The sequence below is a fragment of the Sinocyclocheilus rhinocerous genome, unplaced genomic scaffold, assembly GCF_001515625.1.
Source record: "Sinocyclocheilus rhinocerous isolate Xijiao unplaced genomic scaffold, SAMN03320098_v1.1 scaffold66, whole genome shotgun sequence".
Classification (NCBI taxonomy): Eukaryota; Metazoa; Chordata; class Actinopteri; order Cypriniformes; family Cyprinidae; genus Sinocyclocheilus; species Sinocyclocheilus rhinocerous.
In genome coordinates, this window is record NW_015662934.1 from 1107859 (window position 1) to 1127187 (window position 19329).

The window sequence follows — 19329 nt, forward strand, 5'->3', positions numbered from 1 at the left end:
GCACATTTTAGAGTGACCTTTTGTTGTGGCCAGCCTAAGGCACACCTGTGCAATGATCATGCTGTCTAATCAGCATCTTGATTATGCCACACCTGTGAGGTGGATGGATTATCTCGGCGAAGGAGAAGTGCTCACTAACACAGATTTAGACAGATTTGTGAACAATATTTGAGAGAAATAGGCCTTTTGTGTACATAGAAAAAGTCTTAGATCTTTGAGTTCAGCTCATGAAAAATGGGGGCAAAAACAAAAGTGTTGCTTTTATAATTTTGTTCAGTGTAAATCAAAATATAAAAATTTTAATGACCTGAAACTGTTCTAAAACTAACTACATAAATAAATTACAAAAATAAGAAATTTACAATGAATAAAATAAAATCTAATTCTAAATATTAATACTATAATAGTGTGTTAATGATACTAAAATAACACTGTTGAAGACCCCAAAATATTATTATTATTGTTAATAATAATAATAATAATAATAATTTTATATGTTTGCATGTTCTGCATTATATTTTTATATATTATAAATTATTTGTATATATTTGTGTATATATATATAATTTTTGTTTTTTTTGCTTCTAGAAACTCTCTATGCAATTAATAAAAATGAACTTCTGAAACATGTCTGGAGCAATGCCTAGGCAATTATTATGAAGTATAATCGTTCAAGAAGACTTGACCATTTATATCCAGATGGATGTGCACCTTTAATAAGTTACTGTTAGGAGATACATTCTCTTTCTCAGACTTTGGTGTTTTTGACCTGTGCTCGGGTTTTCAAACTACAGATTAGACCTTGTCTATCAATATAAACCATGAAGTATAACCACATAATGTTCTTATTGAATTTGTTTGCAATCTTTTGCATGGATAATTCCCTGCCAATCTGTCAATCATATTGTGAGACATAATCCAGAGAGACAGATGTGTCTTGTCATCACAGCAGCATGAAGGATCTCCACCTGGGTTTTGTGTCGGTCACAGCTCTCTATGAGCCGTTCTCATTACAGTGATGAGAGGAAGGTAATGGCCATCTGAAGCCCTGCGGCGGCGCAACACTTCTCTCCGTGAGAATGTGAGAGCCTGCCAACCTCTCCCGTGCGGTGCTGCTGGAGGGAGCTGTCTGCATGAGAAATGTAGTGTCTGGCAGCATCCCGTCCAATCAATCAGTCAATGCAACAGTATCTCTTTAGAGCCGTGATTAGCTCTCAGACTGTTGTGTTGGGTTGTGATTTTCCCCAGAGACTCGTATCGGCCAGAAACATACACATTTGATTCCACTCTATACTTATTGCTCCACAATGACAACAGCTGACCTCAAACTGAAAACTGACTCTACAAAATTCCATTTTTGGGCTATAGTTTGCTATTGCGACCTTGTAGCAGCTTTGTCGATGTAGCTCGTACATGCATTTTGTAATGAATCAAGTCCTAAAACTTTTGAATGCTACAAATCATAATTTTAGAGTATTTTTGAGGGGCTGTTCTGTGTCTGTGCTCTGTTTCTATGTACAACACCAGTGTCGTTACTTGTAACTAAAACTGTTATTTTTTTTATTACTATTGAAATAAAGCCGAAATTATAAATATATGATGAGGAACTTGAAAATTAGAAATGTTGGCAACTAATTAAAATAAAATGCATTTAAGTACGAAAATTAAGACAAACTGAAATAAAAAGTAAATTAAATTAAAATAAATTAAATATAAAAACTGAAAATATAAAACTAACAGCTAATTAAAAATATTAATACATGCTATAATAGTATGTATCTATTACTAAAATAATGTTAACATAAAACAAATCTTTTTTCTTTTTTTTCATTAATTAAAAAATTCATAAAAAACGTAAACAAAACGAGAAATGTTGAATCGGTAAATAACTGAAATAAAATCTAAGTACTAAATTAAAACAAACTGAAATAGAAATAAATTGAAATATAAATATTTTATAGAAAGTAATGCAAAAGTAATGTAATGCACTACTTTCCATGAAAAGTAACTAAGACAATTAGTTACTATTTTATGGAGTAACGCAGTATTGTAATGCATTACTTTTAAAAGTAACTTTCCCCAGCACATGCTAGACGCTAAATCTTTGACTGTTGCAGTTCATATCACTGTTTTTCAGCATCTCATACTGTAAGCATCAAATTTTTAAGATGCTGTATCACATTAAAAGAAGTTCCATTTTTAAAATGTCTAAGGCCCCGTCCACACGGAGATGCGTTTAGCTGTATATGCATAAATTTTGTATCGTATAGGCGTTTCGTCCACACGGATCCGGCGTTTTGGGAGAGTGAAAACTATATTTTTTTAAACCGGGTCCCAGAGTGGATAAATTTGAAAACGCCGCCCTTGCGTTTTCGTGTGGACAGCGAATCCCTATATTTTCTGAAACGATGATATACCGCAGGCAAGGTTTATGCGCATAGTTCAAGTCTTCTTCTCCGTTTTTAGTGTATCTCTGTAGCAGAATTACAGCGCCACATACTGGTCTGGCATGCATACTACATCGTTTTGTGGTTTTGTGGTTTTGTGTGGACGCAGATATTTCTTGAGACGAGGGGAAAAAAAAGATCGGATAGGGAAAGCTCTGGCTTCGTGTGGACGTAGCCTAAGAGAAGAAGCAGACTTAACAGAAGTCTCCATTTAATCTCATTGCTTTCTTCGAGAAAGAATTGAGATATGAAATAGATTTCATATGTGATTTATTTGGTGTGATTTCTCAATGTATTGGCAGGGGTTAAATGGGAGCTCAGCTCACTGTTGTAGAGAGTGTAGTGATGATCTATACAGATACTACTCTTTCTCATGAAATATATCGGTCCCAAATATTACAGGATCCAAGATTACTAGATTACAGACAGCTTGATGTGGCTTGGCAGAATGGGTTGTTGGACAGGGCTGTATTTTCAAAAGGCTAATTGTAGTAATTGAAGAAGCTCATCGATTTGTCGCATGTTTCTGTGGCTGTAATTGCATTGATGATGAAGAAGAGCAGACCTACGGCTGCACGTGTGTCATTTAAACACATTTATAACCATTAATATTTCATTAGGATCCTTTGTCTAGGAAGTCATTTGTCTTTTCGCTTCACGGCTTGCTCACAGATGATCACTTGCGAGATGCTAATTTAATCTTTTTACATGTGCCCTCATTTTTTTTTTGTCCTGCTGAAAAATAAAATAGACCAGCCTGTGTGGAATATAGAGCAGCATGCATTTCAGTGCTGAGTGAGTGAACTTAACAAATCAAATTCACTAAATGCTTCATGCATGAGATGCTCCTATCAGTTAGGATGAAATAGGTGAACTACTGCAAGTTTTTATGCTGTTTTAAGAACAGTTTGTGGGAAGTGTGTGAGTTGTGACTCTTAAATGAGTCACAGTGAGCTGCTAGATAGCTCAGGTACATTCACAATGATGAGGGAAGCAGCTATGAATGTATTTTCAGCATGGATTTTTTTTTATATACCTTTGCATACTATGTATTTTTAATACTGCTTATTCCATAAATATTGCTTTGTTAACAACATGCTATCGTCAGACTGTTGTGGAGCAAGATTGCTTCCTATGCAGCATACTTGTGACAACCTTTGTATAATTAGTTATTTAATTGAAATATTCAATGTAGTATTCTATAAACCACTCCATTTTCTGTTTATCATTTTTTTATTGTCAGTCATATGTGGTAGTTTGATGGCCTGATTGTCAGAGTAAGTAGTGTACTGTTTACTGCATACTATGCATACTATTATAAAATCCTTGAAACAAAATACACTTGCTTTAGAAGTAACACTGCAGATACAGATAGATCTTTAAGAACAAGTCTTATGCATTGTTGTTTCTCAATATTTCATTCAATATCCATATCAACTGGGAAAATAATATAAAAAATACTCATGACAATATAATTTTTGGAGTATATGTGTGCAGTATTCTGCGAAAGTAGTATGAATAATAGTATGTGGACCATGTCAGATGTGATTTCTTTAGCTTTTAACTAGTTGTTTTTGTGAGTTTTTTGTTGTTTTCTTGGTGTTCTCTTTGGCTTTTAAGATCCAAGGCCATTGCAAGCCTCTTTTCACTTTATGTTCGATTTCAAAGATAAGTTTGCATCATGAGCGTAAGCACTATTGAGAGAACTAGCGACAGTTAGTCTGTTCTATATTTTACTCAGTTTACTTGTTGTTAGACTACTGAAACGGAACACATAGAACATCAGGCCCATCCCAAAACTTTACTGTGAAGCAACTTAAGCTGATTGGAGGCCTAAACCCTTTAACCTTTGACCTTATTCTGACCTGAATCTCCGCTCCCCTTCACCCTCCACTTTCCTAACTCTCTCCTTTCTCTCCTCCATCATCAATCCATCCACCCTCAACTCTTCCCCTCCACCGCTCCTCCTCCTCTCTTCACGTCTCTCCTCCACGGGCCGCCACTGACAGTGAATTTACGTCCAAAATGAAAAACAGGCAAGTGGGAACGGCGGCCGGGGGCAACATGACCAAGAGCACCAGCGTCGGCGGGGACATGTGCAGTCTGGAGAAGACCGACGGCAGCCAGTCGGACACGGCCGTGAGCCTGGTGGGAACCGTTGACAAGAAACGGCGCTCCAGTATCGGCGCCAAGATGGCAGCGGTCGTGGGGTTGAGCCGAAAGAGCCGCAGCGCCTCGCAGCTCAGCCAGACAGGTAGGAGTCCAATAACGTCTGTCCGTTTCCTGTTTGTCTCTAACTCATCGTCTTTTATGTTCCTTTAGTCGTCTGTACAGTATGTTCTTCCCGACCCTTTAATGAACATACTTTTCTTGCATCAGCTCTAACAACCTAACAACTTTTATTTAAGCAGCCTATTTCTCAAAAGTGTAAATTGGGTCGGAGCAGGACCGAGGACCGCCGAGTAATTGAGACCCTCTGTTTCACACCATTCTTTCTTTCTGTTGCCATTGCTTTGAAGTGACAGAAGTGCACCAACTGTTTGCAGCTTTTTATTTCAGTCGAGTGTGCAATTAATGAATATCCAACTGCTTAAAGTTTGAATCATTGTTTTATTTGGGCTAAAGTAACGTGGTATTACCATATTTTTTGGACCTGTACTTTGGTAATGTCATGTTTTTGGACATTTATCATTGCAATACTTTGTTATTCTTTGAATACATGAAATATAATCATTTAGTGCTATGGGATATGTCAAAATACCATGATATTACTATAGTACATGTCCAAAGACATGGTATTTGTAATACAGTAATACCAGGTCTTTTTGTTGATGATGTACATAAAGTTTGTTAGCTGTGGTAGAGGGTTGTTGCATTATTATTATTTGGCATGTACACAAAGTAACATGGTATTACCATGATGTTTGGAAATGTACTGTGGTAATTTCAGGTTTTTGGTCATTTATTGTTGCAATACTATGGTATTCTATGACTACATAAAATATAATCATTCAGTACCATGGTATATGTCCAAAAACATGACATTTGTGAATTTTATCATGGTAATTGCCAAGTTTTTTTTTTTTTGATGATGTGCATAAAGTTTGAATAATTTTATGTTGTTTGTAGAGAATTGTTTCATTATGATTGCTTTATTTGAAAAGGCTGGTTGTTGGTGCATGGTTTTTGTTTGGGAGCAGATTTAAGGTGTTCATGTTGCAAGGTGTACATTTTTCATTGCTGGTTGAAGCTGGTACTTTTTAGGTTCAAACCCTGGAAGGAGCCATCAATGAAGCATCACTGTTGCGCTCTTGATGATTTTTTTATTCTCAGGTGCTGCAGTCTGAAGCGTATCACACAGCAAACACATCCTCAACCCTTCTAGCACAGCATGCATTTACCCTTACAAAAGTAACTGAATACAATGATGCATTGATATATATACCATGGTACTGAATTGCATTTATGTGGCACTCCAGTATACTTCCAAGAATACCATAGTACTATTGTGGTGCACATCCAAACAATGCTTGAACCATGGCATGTTTTGGTACTTTTTTGGTATGTTTATTCTCTTTTCACTATATACACTGTTCACACAAAAAGTATCATGGTATTACCTTGTTTTTTTGGAAATGTGCTGTGGAAATACTATGGTATACTTTGAAGTACCTTGATCTACAATGTAAATTCCATGTTGTATGAATATGATCATGCAGTATCATGGTGTATATGAAAATACCATAGTATTACTATAGTACATGTAAAAAATTTACTATGTTAATACTGTACAATTTTTCTTGGACATTTGCTTTGTAAATACTGTGGTATTCTGTGAAGTACCTTGTACTACCATGCAAATATCATATATTATAAAGCAAATTAATACTTTTATTCATCAGTGATGCATTAAATTGGTTTAAAGTGACAAGTTATATTGCTATTACTGCTATTTTGGTAGTACACAGCAGTTCTTAGGCACCATTTAATTTATTTTATAGGTTACTGATTTCTCTTTACAGCATCTCTGCAAAGACTTTGTTTTCTCCCATATTCTGTCTGTCTAGAGTTTCCATGGTTTGCTGTAATTGAGGAGCGTGAGCGTGTTTTCCAGTGTGGGCACGTATACCTCATCTGTCGCAATCAATGAGCGGCTGGTAAAAACACTCTTTTAAAAATGTGGCTCTGTTTATCCAGAGGTCAGTGGATTTCTATGCCGTCTGTAGCCCACGCTCAGCCTCTAATCAGCTCATTGGCCAGCGCTGGCTGTCTGAAGTCTGAATGGTGGCGTGCAGGTAGATCACATGCCATGAAGAAATGAACACAGCCCATCAGACAGCTCGTGCTCAGCCTGCACGTGGCAGGTGGTCGGCAGTGTGTTTGTAATAAGTTGGGCTGGTTGCCAGGGGCCGTAGCACTTTGTCATGTCTCATGGGGTGTGTTGTGTCTTCTGCTTGTCTGTGATGTCTTTGAGCATCCTTCCATTAACACAGTCTCTGCTTGCAAAAAATGAGGAAGAACACACAGACCACAGTTGGTCTTTTTTTTATCTGGAGGAAATTTGGCAATCCTAGTTTTTCTTTTTTTGTTCTAAAGCTGATGTGTGCTATATTTTTCAATGCTAAAATGCTTTTTTCAAAATCTCTAAAATGAGTAAAAGTCATTATTGTGTTCATTACCATTAGAGCTGTTCTTACTGGCACAGTGGTTAACCAGAAAAATTAATAACAACGCTTCATGCCCAAACGGTTATTGACCCCTGGTATATAGTATCCAAATAGTCAATTTAATTCATACGGAAAATCAGAATATTGGAAAAACCATTTGTGCCTAAATCAGCACTTCCATTTACTGTGTTCAAGAGAACAAAATTGTCACTTTCAGGGAAATTGGTACAAAATAAAAATGGAAATGAATATTGAATCCACTGGGTAAAGTCACTTTAGTTTTTTTTTTCAATGTAATTAATTTATTGTTTGTTTCCCTATGTAGTATTTATAAGTGTTATTAATAGGAATTGGCTTTTATTTTTATATTTTCAGTTTTCATTTAAATCTTAGTGTTAGTCATTTTAGTACTTTTATTTTAGTTTGTTGCAAAGGCAAAATTTGCAATAAAGTTTTTCATCTAATATTGTATTTTATTTCACTTTTATTTCAATTAATGAAAACTATTTTAATGCTTAGTTAACAATAATAATGCTGCGTCAGAGCAGCATGTGAGATGCTATGTTATTACATTGTTCTGATATGTTCTTCTTTTTTATTAAATGTAATTTATTTCTTGTTCAGTGGCAATGGTTGACAGATGTTTTTTTTTATTAATATTAGCTTAGCTTTTATTTTTTATTTAATTCTTTTCATTTTAATTTTAGTAATTTTGTAATGCACTTTTGTCATTTTTATTAGTTTTAGTTTTTTAGAATTTCTTTTTAGCACAATTTTATTTATTTTATTATTATTTCAACTTCAACTTATTTTCAGTTAGTTGCCAAAGCAACATTTCAAATCCCATTTGTTTTTAAGCTGAAGTTTTTCATATAATATTTTTTTAATTTTATTTTATTTCAATCAACGAAATTGATTGAATTTTAGTGTCATTTTAGTGTCATTTTTAATTAAAAATTATAATACTGCATCAGAGCATTATTTGAGATCTTGCGATGATACTGTTCTGATATTTTCTTCTGTGTGTGTGTGTGTGTATATATATATATATATATATATATACATATGTGTGTGTGTGTGTGTGTGTGTGTGTGTGAGCACATATATACACATTTTTTACATTTCATTCATATCTTGTTTGCATCTATACTTTTTTATGCAATGTGATATAATTTATAAAACAGCTATACACCTGATATCTAACAAATGCTAGAGACAAAACAGACCAGACAGATTTTCTTCTGTTTTGGAAAAAAATGAGAATCAAAGTCGACACTGAGAATTCCAACCGAACATGTGAGAAATGGATGTTCATTGTTGAGGTCCGGTGTGCTGTTTTATTTGGTGCTTTAGAGAGCCTCCTGTTCAGTGTCACACTCAATACAGCGGCACGCTTTCACCGACTACAGGAAATCAGGTCTGGCTGAGATGTGCAGCTCTGAACAACAACACCGGCTCACGAGATGTGAATCATAGAGCATATCAATTTTTAGGTAGTGTGCGCGCGTGCAGGCGTTTGAAATCCCTGGCCTGTTTCTCAAAGCCGAATCCGACTCTCTGGCTGCTTCCTGCTCCACTTTGTTGTGCTTAATTCAGAAAGCCTGACAGCATCCTAGAGAGGGCATACTGCACAGATACACGCTTTAAAAAGAGGTTATTCTAGGCCTTCACTGGGTAAAAAAAAAATGGTTTTGTGTGTTTGAAATGCGGTTGCACACACAGGACAGCTGAAGATCTCTTGAGACTGTTGTCTTCTATGTCTAGTTCACTTCTTTTTCACTATGAAGATTTATTTCATGGTGCATGCAGATTTAGACACTGTAAAAAATGCATGTGTGCACTATTTTTGCTACTGGCCATAGTTTAATAATGCAATCATGTTTTCAGGGTATTTATTTATTTTATTTTATTTTTTTTTTGAGGGGGCACCAGGGTCAGTAATTGTTACTTGATACCCAAGGCTGCTTGGAAAAAATCCAATGCTTATATTCAGAAATAGTGCAGTAAATTGATCATTGCTCTTTCTTTGAACTTTCTATTCATCAAAGAATCCTTAGAAATCCTGTAAATAATCCTGTATCACTTTTACACAAAAATACTAAGCAGCTCAACTGTTTTTAACATTGATAATAATAATAAGAAATGTTTCTTGAGCAGCAAATCACCATATTAGAATGATTTCTGAAGGATCAGGTGACACTGCCATAACATAAATAAATTAAATTTTAAAATATATTCAAATAGCAAACAGTTATTTTAAATTGTAATAATATTTCACAATAATTCAGTTTTTTATGTATTTTTGATCAAATAAATACAGCTTCTGTGAGCACAAGACTCAAAACTTACTGACCCCAAACATTTGAATGGCAGTCTATATATAAATTATTGTTGTCTAACAGTCCAGTTAAAATATCTCAAAATCCATAGAACAGTCACTGTTGATTTAATGTTGAGCTTGTCTCTAATGGTGCTGTGCAGTGACATTCACATTAGTTATGGTGTTTTGCGTCATACTAGCTGTTCCTGTTTTAGTGTATTTTAGTGTATCAGCATCCATGTCCATTTAGTATTTACATGGAATATTTTTCAGGTTATATTACTGTATCTCAGCACTGTGAGTGTCCATGGGAGACCGCTGGAGTCCTGCGGACCTCTCTAATTAATCTTTGATGACAAGTTTTGCAGGAGAGAACTTCATGGAGCTGAAGCCTCGCGGTTTTATTCATGACCATGCTGAATTATCGCTCTGATTTATGGTGCCCGATTGTTCCTCTCGGCGTTTAGGAGGCCTGAATTCTCTTGTAATTATACCCAGCGCTCCATGGAGAACCATCTCACATCTAACCTCTGCTGATCTTCCCCTGCCTCCAGATCTGTGTCAGCAAAGAGGCCAGAGCTGCAAGTGCAGAAGAAAACACCTGATGTTCGGTGCTCTCTGCGGATTTTTAAATGCTCATCCTGGCAAAACACAATGCACAAGACTGTTTTTGCTCAGATACGGCTCTTTTATGGCTCATGAGATCTTAGGGCTCCGTGATAATAGTTCAACTGAAAATAGATGATGATTATTGTCATTTTTGATTTCTTCAGAATTCTTGCACTTTCACATAAGCACAAATCAAAAATGCCAACTTGCATGGTTTATTTTACCTCATTTGGTTTCCTCATGCTTTACATGAAATCTGGTACAAGAATAAGTTTCACTCAAAAGAAAAAAAAATTCTAGTATTCCAAATTATGTTAATTTGTCTATTAAAACAACAGCGTAAAACAGTGCAATCATTCATGTTAATGAACTGAGAGACAGACTGGCTGTATTACAATTTTATTTGAGCAAAGAATTGCAGTGGAGATTGCTGAACTCCAAATTATACGATTGCAGGTGTTTTCAGATCATCATTGCTCTTTCCTCAGTGTAGAAAGAGCGTGTGCATATGGTTGCCAGATTAAGAAAAAAACATACATTTAAGAGAAAAGTTCTGACTGGGAGAATTAAACTCTTTACATCTGGCAACCACATGCATGAAAGCTTGTGGAGGTTTGTTATCAATGCAAGATAATGCAAATGTCAAATGAAAAAAAAAGTAGTTTTCAGGATAAATAACCAGCAGGCAAATATAGCAGATGATTATGCCTAATGAATCGAGAGCAGCATAAATTGTGATCACAATTAGAATACGTTTAATCATGCAGCCCTAGTTCTTAGGTATGTTTCATTTAAGTAATTCAAGTTTGTTTCTATATAACATTATTGTGTATAGGTCAACTCCGATTATTTGGTTTTGTGAGATTTTTGTTAAATTTGAGCAGCAGATTTTTTTAAAAAATCTCCATTTTGACCCATTGCTGCTTAGAAGAAACAGTTGAGATATTGAGGGTCTCTCATTTTTCTTTCCTGTGGGAAGATACTAAAGATTTCACGTCCACAGCTGATGGAGCCATCTCTCTCTTTCTTTCTGTCTCTCTCTCTCTCTCTCTCTCTCTCTCTCTCTCTGCGGTGTTATAATAGATTTTCAAAAATCCCACAGGCTCCTAATGCATCCTGGGAAAGTTGAAACCGCTGGTGTGCCCATCAGTGTAATCGATGTAATCTCATCCATGTGCCCTCAGCGTTCAGTCCTGGAGCCATTTGAGCTTCCACGATTCTCATGGAGGGCTCATATGCTACAGGAGCTACCCGTCCAAGTATGTTTCCCGGAAAAGGAAGCGTTTTTTCACTCTAGGTGCCATTGAGACTAGCGCACACTACAGAATCTCTTTTTATGTTTTTAAGTATACTGCACTCTTATTGCATACTGTATTGCTTATTCACTCTTAAAAATAAAGGTTCTTTATTGGAATTGATGGTTCCATGAAGAGCCCTTAACATCCAATGCACAAAAGGTTCTTCATGGAACCAATAAAGAACTTTTATTTTTAAGAACCTTTCATTTTTAACAGTTCTTTTAAGAACTGTTCACTGAAAGGTTCTTTGGGGAACCAAAAATGGTTCTTCTATTGCATCGCTACAAGAGCAGAAGGGACATCAGAAGTAGACGCCATGCAGTCGGCATGGGCAGATGGCGGATAATGCGGCATCGCAGGGGACGGACCCGTCTTGGCGGCCTGCTTGTTTAACTGAACCAGATTAGGAGCAGATACACACTACTCTACTTCCCATGAATACAGTACGCTTTGGTGTCGCATTTTTTGAAAGCATTTAGTAACTTTAGAGGCACATTTTTGTTAAAGTGCCCCAATTATGCAATTTTTACGGTTCCTAATATTGTTTTGGGAGTCTCCTACAATAGGATTACATGCATGCAAGGTCAAAAAACGCGTTTCGTTTTCTCAAAATATGCATTTAATATCACCTCATTTTCCAGCGATTCTCAAACGATTCGTTCGAAGCAGTTCAAAGATTCAGTCTCTCTAAACCCCTCCTTTCCGTGAGCCTGCTCTGCTCTGATTGGTCAGATGGCCTAGTCTGTTGTGATAAATAAGATCTGGCACTCTCACTTACATCAAATCATTATTTCTCTCTCTTTCTTTCTGTCTCTCTCTCTCTCTCTCTCTCTCTCTCTCTCTCTGCGGTGTTATAATAGATTTTCAAAAATCCCACAGGCTCCTAATGCATCCTGGGAAAGTTGAAACCGCTGGTGTGCCCATCAGTGTAATCGATGTAATCTCATCCATGTGCCCTCAGCGTTCAGTCCTGGAGCCATTTGAGCTTCCACGATTCTCATGGAGGGCTCATATGCTACAGGAGCTACCCGTCCAAGTATGTTTCCCGGAAAAGGAAGCGTTTTTTCACTCTAGGTGCCATTGAGACTAGCGCACACTACAGAATCTCTTTTTATGTTTTTAAGTATACTGCACTCTTATTGCATACTGTATTGCTTATTCACTCTTAAAAATAAAGGTTCTTTATTGGAATTGATGGTTCCATGAAGAGCCCTTAACATCCAATGCACAAAAGGTTCTTCATGGAACCAATAAAGAACTTTTATTTTTAAGAACCTTTCATTTTTAACAGTTCTTTTAAGAACTGTTCACTGAAAGGTTCTTTGGGGAACCAAAAATGGTTCTTCTATTGCATCGCTACAAGAGCAGAAGGGACATCAGAAGTAGACGCCATGCAGTCGGCACGGGCAGATGGCGGATAATGCGGCATCGCAGGGGACGGACCCGTCTTGGCGGCCTGCTTGTTTAACTGAACCAGATTAGGAGCAGATACACACTACTCTACTTCCCATGAATACAGTACGTTTTGGTGTCGCATTTTTTGAAAGCATTTGGTAACTTTAGAGGCACATTTTTGTTAAAGTGCCCCAATTATGCAATTTTTACGGTTCCTAATATTGTCTCCTACAATAGGATTACATGCATGCAAGGTCAAAAAACGCGTTTCGTTTTCTCAAAATATGCAGTTAATATCACCTCATTTTCCAGCGATTCTCAAACGATTCGTTCGAAGCAGTTCAAAGATTCGGTTGTTCGCAGCCAGCCAACGTAGAGCATAGGCGCGCATTATGCAAATGTGAAGTGAGATTCGACAAGATACTAACGACTCGTTTCAGCTGTTCAGAGTCGATTCTTTATTTTGGGAGACAATAACTTTATTTATCGTGCGCTTTCAGCTTTACAACTTTGCAGATCGTTTACATTCACATACAGCTACATTACACACTGCATGAAAGGCAATACTGGAAATGGCATAATAGGGGCACTTTAATAAACTGTTATCTAAGACAAAATTAAACTAGTATGAATGTTCGCAAAATGCTTGTATCCGCCCTTTCAATGGTGAATTCTGGCCTGTCCAATTTAATTTAATTTAATTTAATTTTAATTTAATTTAATTTAATTTAATTTAATTTTTTATTAAATGTTATTTGTTAAATTATTTGTATTTTTAAAAAAATATTTTTCTTCAATGTTTAGTTCAAATGGATATAAAATAAATGAGAAAAAGATCAAATAAAATTTACTTCGCCCTTCTGAGGTGACCTGGCTAACAATATTTTTTAATGCTAAGCACCTTATTGTTTGTTAATAAGATAGAAAATATTTAGTGCTTATAAGATATCATATCTGCGCATTGTGGAGCTAGCTGACCTCTGGCACTGTTGAGAGCGCCGCTCACATGCAAAGTTGACTTTTCACAAGTGTGTTTACAAGTCGTAAGTAACGTGAGGTTAAACAGACAAAGAGTTTCAGACAGACAAGTTTCAGCTTGTAACTTTTGGAGCTCGTCCTAGGAAAGGTCACTCAAAACATGACATGGTCAGTACTTTTCAGACTGACCTGACAGTACAGCGTATGAAACCCATCGTCTGGTGGAACAAACATTCTGTACTCACAGTGAACATCACAGCAGCTGCTTCTTGACAGCTCCTTCAGAAATTTGTCTCCATATAATCACATACCTCTGACCTTCACAGATCTAAAGCTGCTGGATGTCATTTTGGATGATAAATACCTTGTTCTATCTATATGCAAAGAACATTTTTGTAAGTAAAAAAATTATTGATCAGTTTCCTGAATCTAAATAATGTGGTACATGAAAATATTTATCTTTTGAACCTCAAAAACCAAAGATAGTTTTAGACATAAAGCTGGCCTTAAAGGAATAGTTCACCCAAAAATGAAAATTTGATGTTTATCTGCTTACCCCCAGGGCATCCAAGATGTAGGTGACTTTGTTTCTTCAGTAGAACACAAACGGAGATTTTTAAGTCAAACCGTTGCAGTCTGTCAGTCCTATAATGTCAGTGGATGGGAATTACTGATTGCAGACTTATAAGTGCATTACCGCCACCTATCTCTCAAATGGACCATTGACACTTACGCAGATAAACATAAAATGTTCATTTTTGGGTGAACTATCCCTTTAAAGGAATAGTTCATCTAATAGTTTCAATTGTCATCAATTACTCAGTTTTGATTTTATTTTATTATTTTTATTTTTTACATTTATCTTTTAATTTTTATTGTCTCTTTATTTATTTGGTAGCTTTGTTGTTATTTTTTTATGTTGATAGTAGTATTTTAATTATTAGTTGACATACATATGCCTCAACTAATCAGAACACAAGAAACAGCCCAAAATATCACAGTAACATACTTATATTTGCAGCTCTATTTTCCCGAATACTCTGATACTGTATTTTGTTACTCATGCCCTCATTTACTGACAAGAATCCATCTACATGATAGTTGTAAGTGTTGAACACGTATACAGAACATGGTCTAATTAAGTAAATTGTCCTAAATTGCCGTTAACTAGATTAGATTTATTAATCACACAAGTTATTACGTTTAACTTTGCAGAAGGCATGTATGGTGAAATGCGGCTGTAGAAAGTAGCACATGCGTATCTTCCGCTGTGACAAACCCGGTTACCTGACACAAAACAGAGCAAGTCACATTCTCTGTAGCCATGGTGATCTGTGCGAACTGCAGCTTTTCCTCTGATCCGATTTTCCACGGCCCCCTCTCATTCTCTCACTAGATCTTATGCAAATGAACGGCTCTCAGAAGGTGGAATGTCACCCGGCCACGTTCCGTCGATCCTGGAAATGAGCAAAACTATGTGAAGATGAAGCGGTAATTCATCTTATTCTGAGCTCTGATCTCAGCGCTGTGCTTTGGCTTGAGGAGGATGTAATTGGTCTCAGTGGGGTTTTGTGAGTATGTGTGGCCGCAGATAAGCCGGCTCAGTTCTCTTGTAGATCTTGTCTGGTGGACTCGCTGGATGCGCACATTGTCACGTCTGTTCTGCGGACATCATGTTCGCCAAACCCTAAATTTAGTGTGTGGAGAAGGAAAGTTTTATTCAGACTTTGAGAAGTAATTCATAAGCAGTTTAATAATGCAGTTTTGTTCTAAATCGGTAGGATCAGGTTCAATTAAAAAAAAAGAGGCCACTATTTTAGCGTTTTAGTGATTTTTGAGTCTGAGTTCTGAGTTTTGAATTTTATTTGGCACAAAAAAAGACAAAAAGGTTACAACTTATTTGTCAAGGATAACACAAAGTAATAAAAACCTTTGTACAAAACCTTTCCTTTGTTGTCCTTGACTGCAAAAAAAAAAAAAAATACCATACAAAAAATAACTAAAAGAGTTTGGAAATGTTTTTGCTACTTGAAATAAAGCTGAAATAAAATAGAAACATTTTAAAGAAAAAAAATTTGAAAAAAAAAATATATATATATGTTGCCTTAGATGAAATTGAAATACTAAAATGACTAAAACTATAAAAAAATTAATAAAAATTCCAAAAGTGCATAAAATTACTAAAATATAAACTAAAATAAAATAAAAGCCAATTCAAAACATCAATCAATACTGTAGCAATACATCAACATATCAGTATACATCAACATTACATAAACTTTTCATTTCAAAACACAAAACTGTACTGTATATAGTTTTTTTTTTTTGCTTGCTGGCTTATTGCATATCTGCATCTTTCTACAGTTCATGAATAATCACATTTTACATACTGTATGAATGGATGTTTCAGCAACGAAAAAGTCTGTTTGAATATAAGTATCAGAGAGATGGTGTATCATAAATAGCTAAATTATGTTATTAGTGCAAAAAGAAACAAAATATAACCACTTTAAATGAATATTAGCACATTTGGAACTAGGAATGTGTATATGAAGTGCCTGTCATAGGAAAAATCCAAGTCATGAATAATAATGAGACAGTGCCTTCTCATAGGATTAGACCACAGAGTCTCATGAATAATTACGAGACACTGCAGACTCATCGTCGAGTTCAGAATCAGAATAACTAGTATAGTATTGTGTTGTAGTGTTTTGTGGCCTTTTAAAGAACCCTCGCCATGGTAACACACTTTTACCAAGACTTAAAAAAAACAATATTGAGATTTCCAGGTCACACACAATCACAGAAGACATTTGAGCAATCTAGAAAAATTAGTTGTGTGAATGTAATTTAAGCACATTTTCTCTCTATTCATAAGGCATGTGTTATTTTGGCTTTTTAAGGTCAGGTCATGATGATCGTCATGGGTTTATCACTGTTCATTGGTTGTAAAGATAAAGATAATGCATATCCGCCAGAGTGTCACCATGGTGACAGAGATGATCAAATGCTGTGCTGCTGTATGAACCAGATCCACAAAGACACAATATTGACACAGTTATGGTCTGACTTATTAAATGAGACATTTGCTTTTGCTGTTTTAGCTCCTGCCATTTACACATTCTTTTCTATAAGAAATATAAGCTACATTGTATCGTAACACTGCATATTGTTTGCATTTTGTGCACTTTTTGTACTATGAAGTCCACTTATAATGTTATTCAAGGCATCTTGCACCAAAAATTTTGTTTTTCATAACCATTTTCCGACCCTCACTGTACCTTTAAAGAAATAGTTTGCCCAAAAATTAAAATTTGCTAAAACTTGACTCACCTCCAGACCATCCAAGATGTGAGTTTGTTTTTTCACCAGAACAGATTTGGAGAAATATAGCATTACATCACTTGCTCACCAATGGATCCTCTGCAGTGAATGGGTGCCGTCAGAATAAGAGTCCAAACAGCTGATAAAAACATCACAATAATCCACACCACTCCAGTCCATCAATTATGATCTTGTGAAGCGAAAAGCTGCGTGTTTGTAAGAAACAAATCCATCAAGGCATTTTAAATTTAAACTGTTGCTTCTGGCCAAAATACAACTCCATAATAATGTTTCCTCCAGTGAAAAAGTTCATCATCTGTTGTCCGCTCACATCAAAATCAACTGACATGTTTGTTTATAACTTTTTTTTTTTTTTACTGTTTTCACTTGTAAACAGTGCTTGATCTGTGCATATTTCTCTCCTGATTCAGATTAGCCAACTTTTCAAAGCAATATCATGGATAGAGGACTCGTTTAAACTTAAAAGCATGTTAATGATGAATTTGTTTATTACAAACATGATGCTTTTCATGTCATAAGACCTTGATTAATGGACTGGAGTGGTGTGGAATACTTGTGGATTATTGTGACGTTTTTATCAGCTGTTTGGGACTCATTCTGACGGCACCCATTCACTGCAGAGGATCCATTGTTGAGCAAGTGATGCAGTGTTCAATTTGTCCAAATCTGATCCAATGAAGAAACAAACTCATCTACATCTTATGGAATGAGGGTGAGCAAATTTTCTTTTTTTTTTTGTGAACTGTTCCTTTAAGAATTATGACTGTACCGGTATAGCTCAGTCATTCATCAGGACAGATTGAATTGCTAAAAACTGGAAATACCTTGAAATGTAAATATTAATGTGCTCATGGTGTCAGCTTCCATAAATGGTCGTGGTGGATTGTTGAAGAGTAGTTAATTTGATTATTCAGTGAACATAGCATGTATTAATTTGAGTAATTGAGTAAATGTAATAATTTGAGCATGTAATAATTAGATTTTTAATCAATTGACTAACATTAGTATGGTGCAAGAGTTTTATTATATTACACAAAGGAGGTGTTATTGTGACTCGTTGCATTTGGAAACTGAATGTTTTTGTAATATGTTCATATTTTCTGCTCGTGTCGCATCATCTCTGAAATATTTAAGTGCTGCTGTTTTCTCAGTTTTCATTTGATGAAATTGTTAAAGAACTTGACGCACGCGTCTTACAGTCAGTCTTTGTTTATTGGGCCTGCTGGCCTTGAGTGAATGTCTCAAGAATGTCTCTGTGTTCAAAGACTCAGCCATAGATGGACTTCCTTATTTCAAAAACAAGCTCATGAGAAATAGTCCAGTGATCCTGTTCCCCATCTGACACTTGAGTTACTAAGCAGTTGAGGGGGAAAACCAAACTATCTTCAGCTCTCCTTTTCCCCCAGTTCTGATGATGACCATGTTTAGACAATATTATTTTGAATCTCAGCCCTGCAGGATTCATCTTTTTACACCTGCATGTTCTTTTCCTACATGCTGTCTGTCTGCTTTCAAACAATTATCTTGAACACAGTCGTTCAGTTAGCTGCACAGATGCCAGTTCTTTCGATCTGAGCTGTTAGTAAAGCACTAAAGAGTTTATTCTGTCTCTCTTTCTGTCTTTCTCCATCTGTCCACACACTAACAGAGGAAGTGGTCGTCCCTCCATCTGTATCGCCTGTCTCTTGATTAGACGTGTTAAGAGAATGAAAGTGTGAGGTTTATCACGTCACAGCTGACAGAAAGACATTATATCTATTTAATGTTACTTGAAGGTGATGTCTTGAGGTGAATCTCATAAAAACTGTCAAGAAATGTCCGGCCATATTTCACATCCCAGACTTGCAACTTGCGAAAACCTACGACATTGTGCAGGATTTTTTTTTTTTTTTACTACTATTCTTTCCATCATATTTCAGATCAAAAATAAAAAACTTTTTTTTTTACATGATTTAAATAGTTTTGAATAATGTCTTACTCTTATATGACCACAAATGATGGAGTAGGCTATGTAAGTTGTTTCCACTTTTATAAAGGGGAAAAAAAATCAAGTGATCGTGCCGGTGCCTCCCGCGCGCAGTTAAGCATTATTAACTCGACAACACAGCCTGTTCATTGTCATAATAAAATACAGTCAGCCAAACATATTGAAAAAACATGCTATTTTATTTCCCCTCATTTCAGAACAAATCCTTTAAATTTAACGGTAGAACAGTATACTCAGAACAAAACAAGAATAAAAATATAAGAAGCTACTAACAAGCCAAAAC

The 19329-nt window shown here is 35.9% G+C and overlaps 1 protein-coding gene across 1 annotated transcript in view; it reads left to right on the forward strand.

Annotated features, from left to right (window-relative positions):
• The window catches only part of LOC107728483 (regulating synaptic membrane exocytosis protein 2-like), a 137468-nt gene that overhangs the window by 107033 nt on the left and 11106 nt on the right, over window positions 1-19329 (forward strand). The window contains exon 22 of the mRNA XM_016538657.1: window positions 4457-4701. Within this exon, the coding sequence (XP_016394143.1) occupies window positions 4457-4701 (245 nt within the window). The remainder of the gene's footprint in view (window positions 1-4456; window positions 4702-19329) is intronic.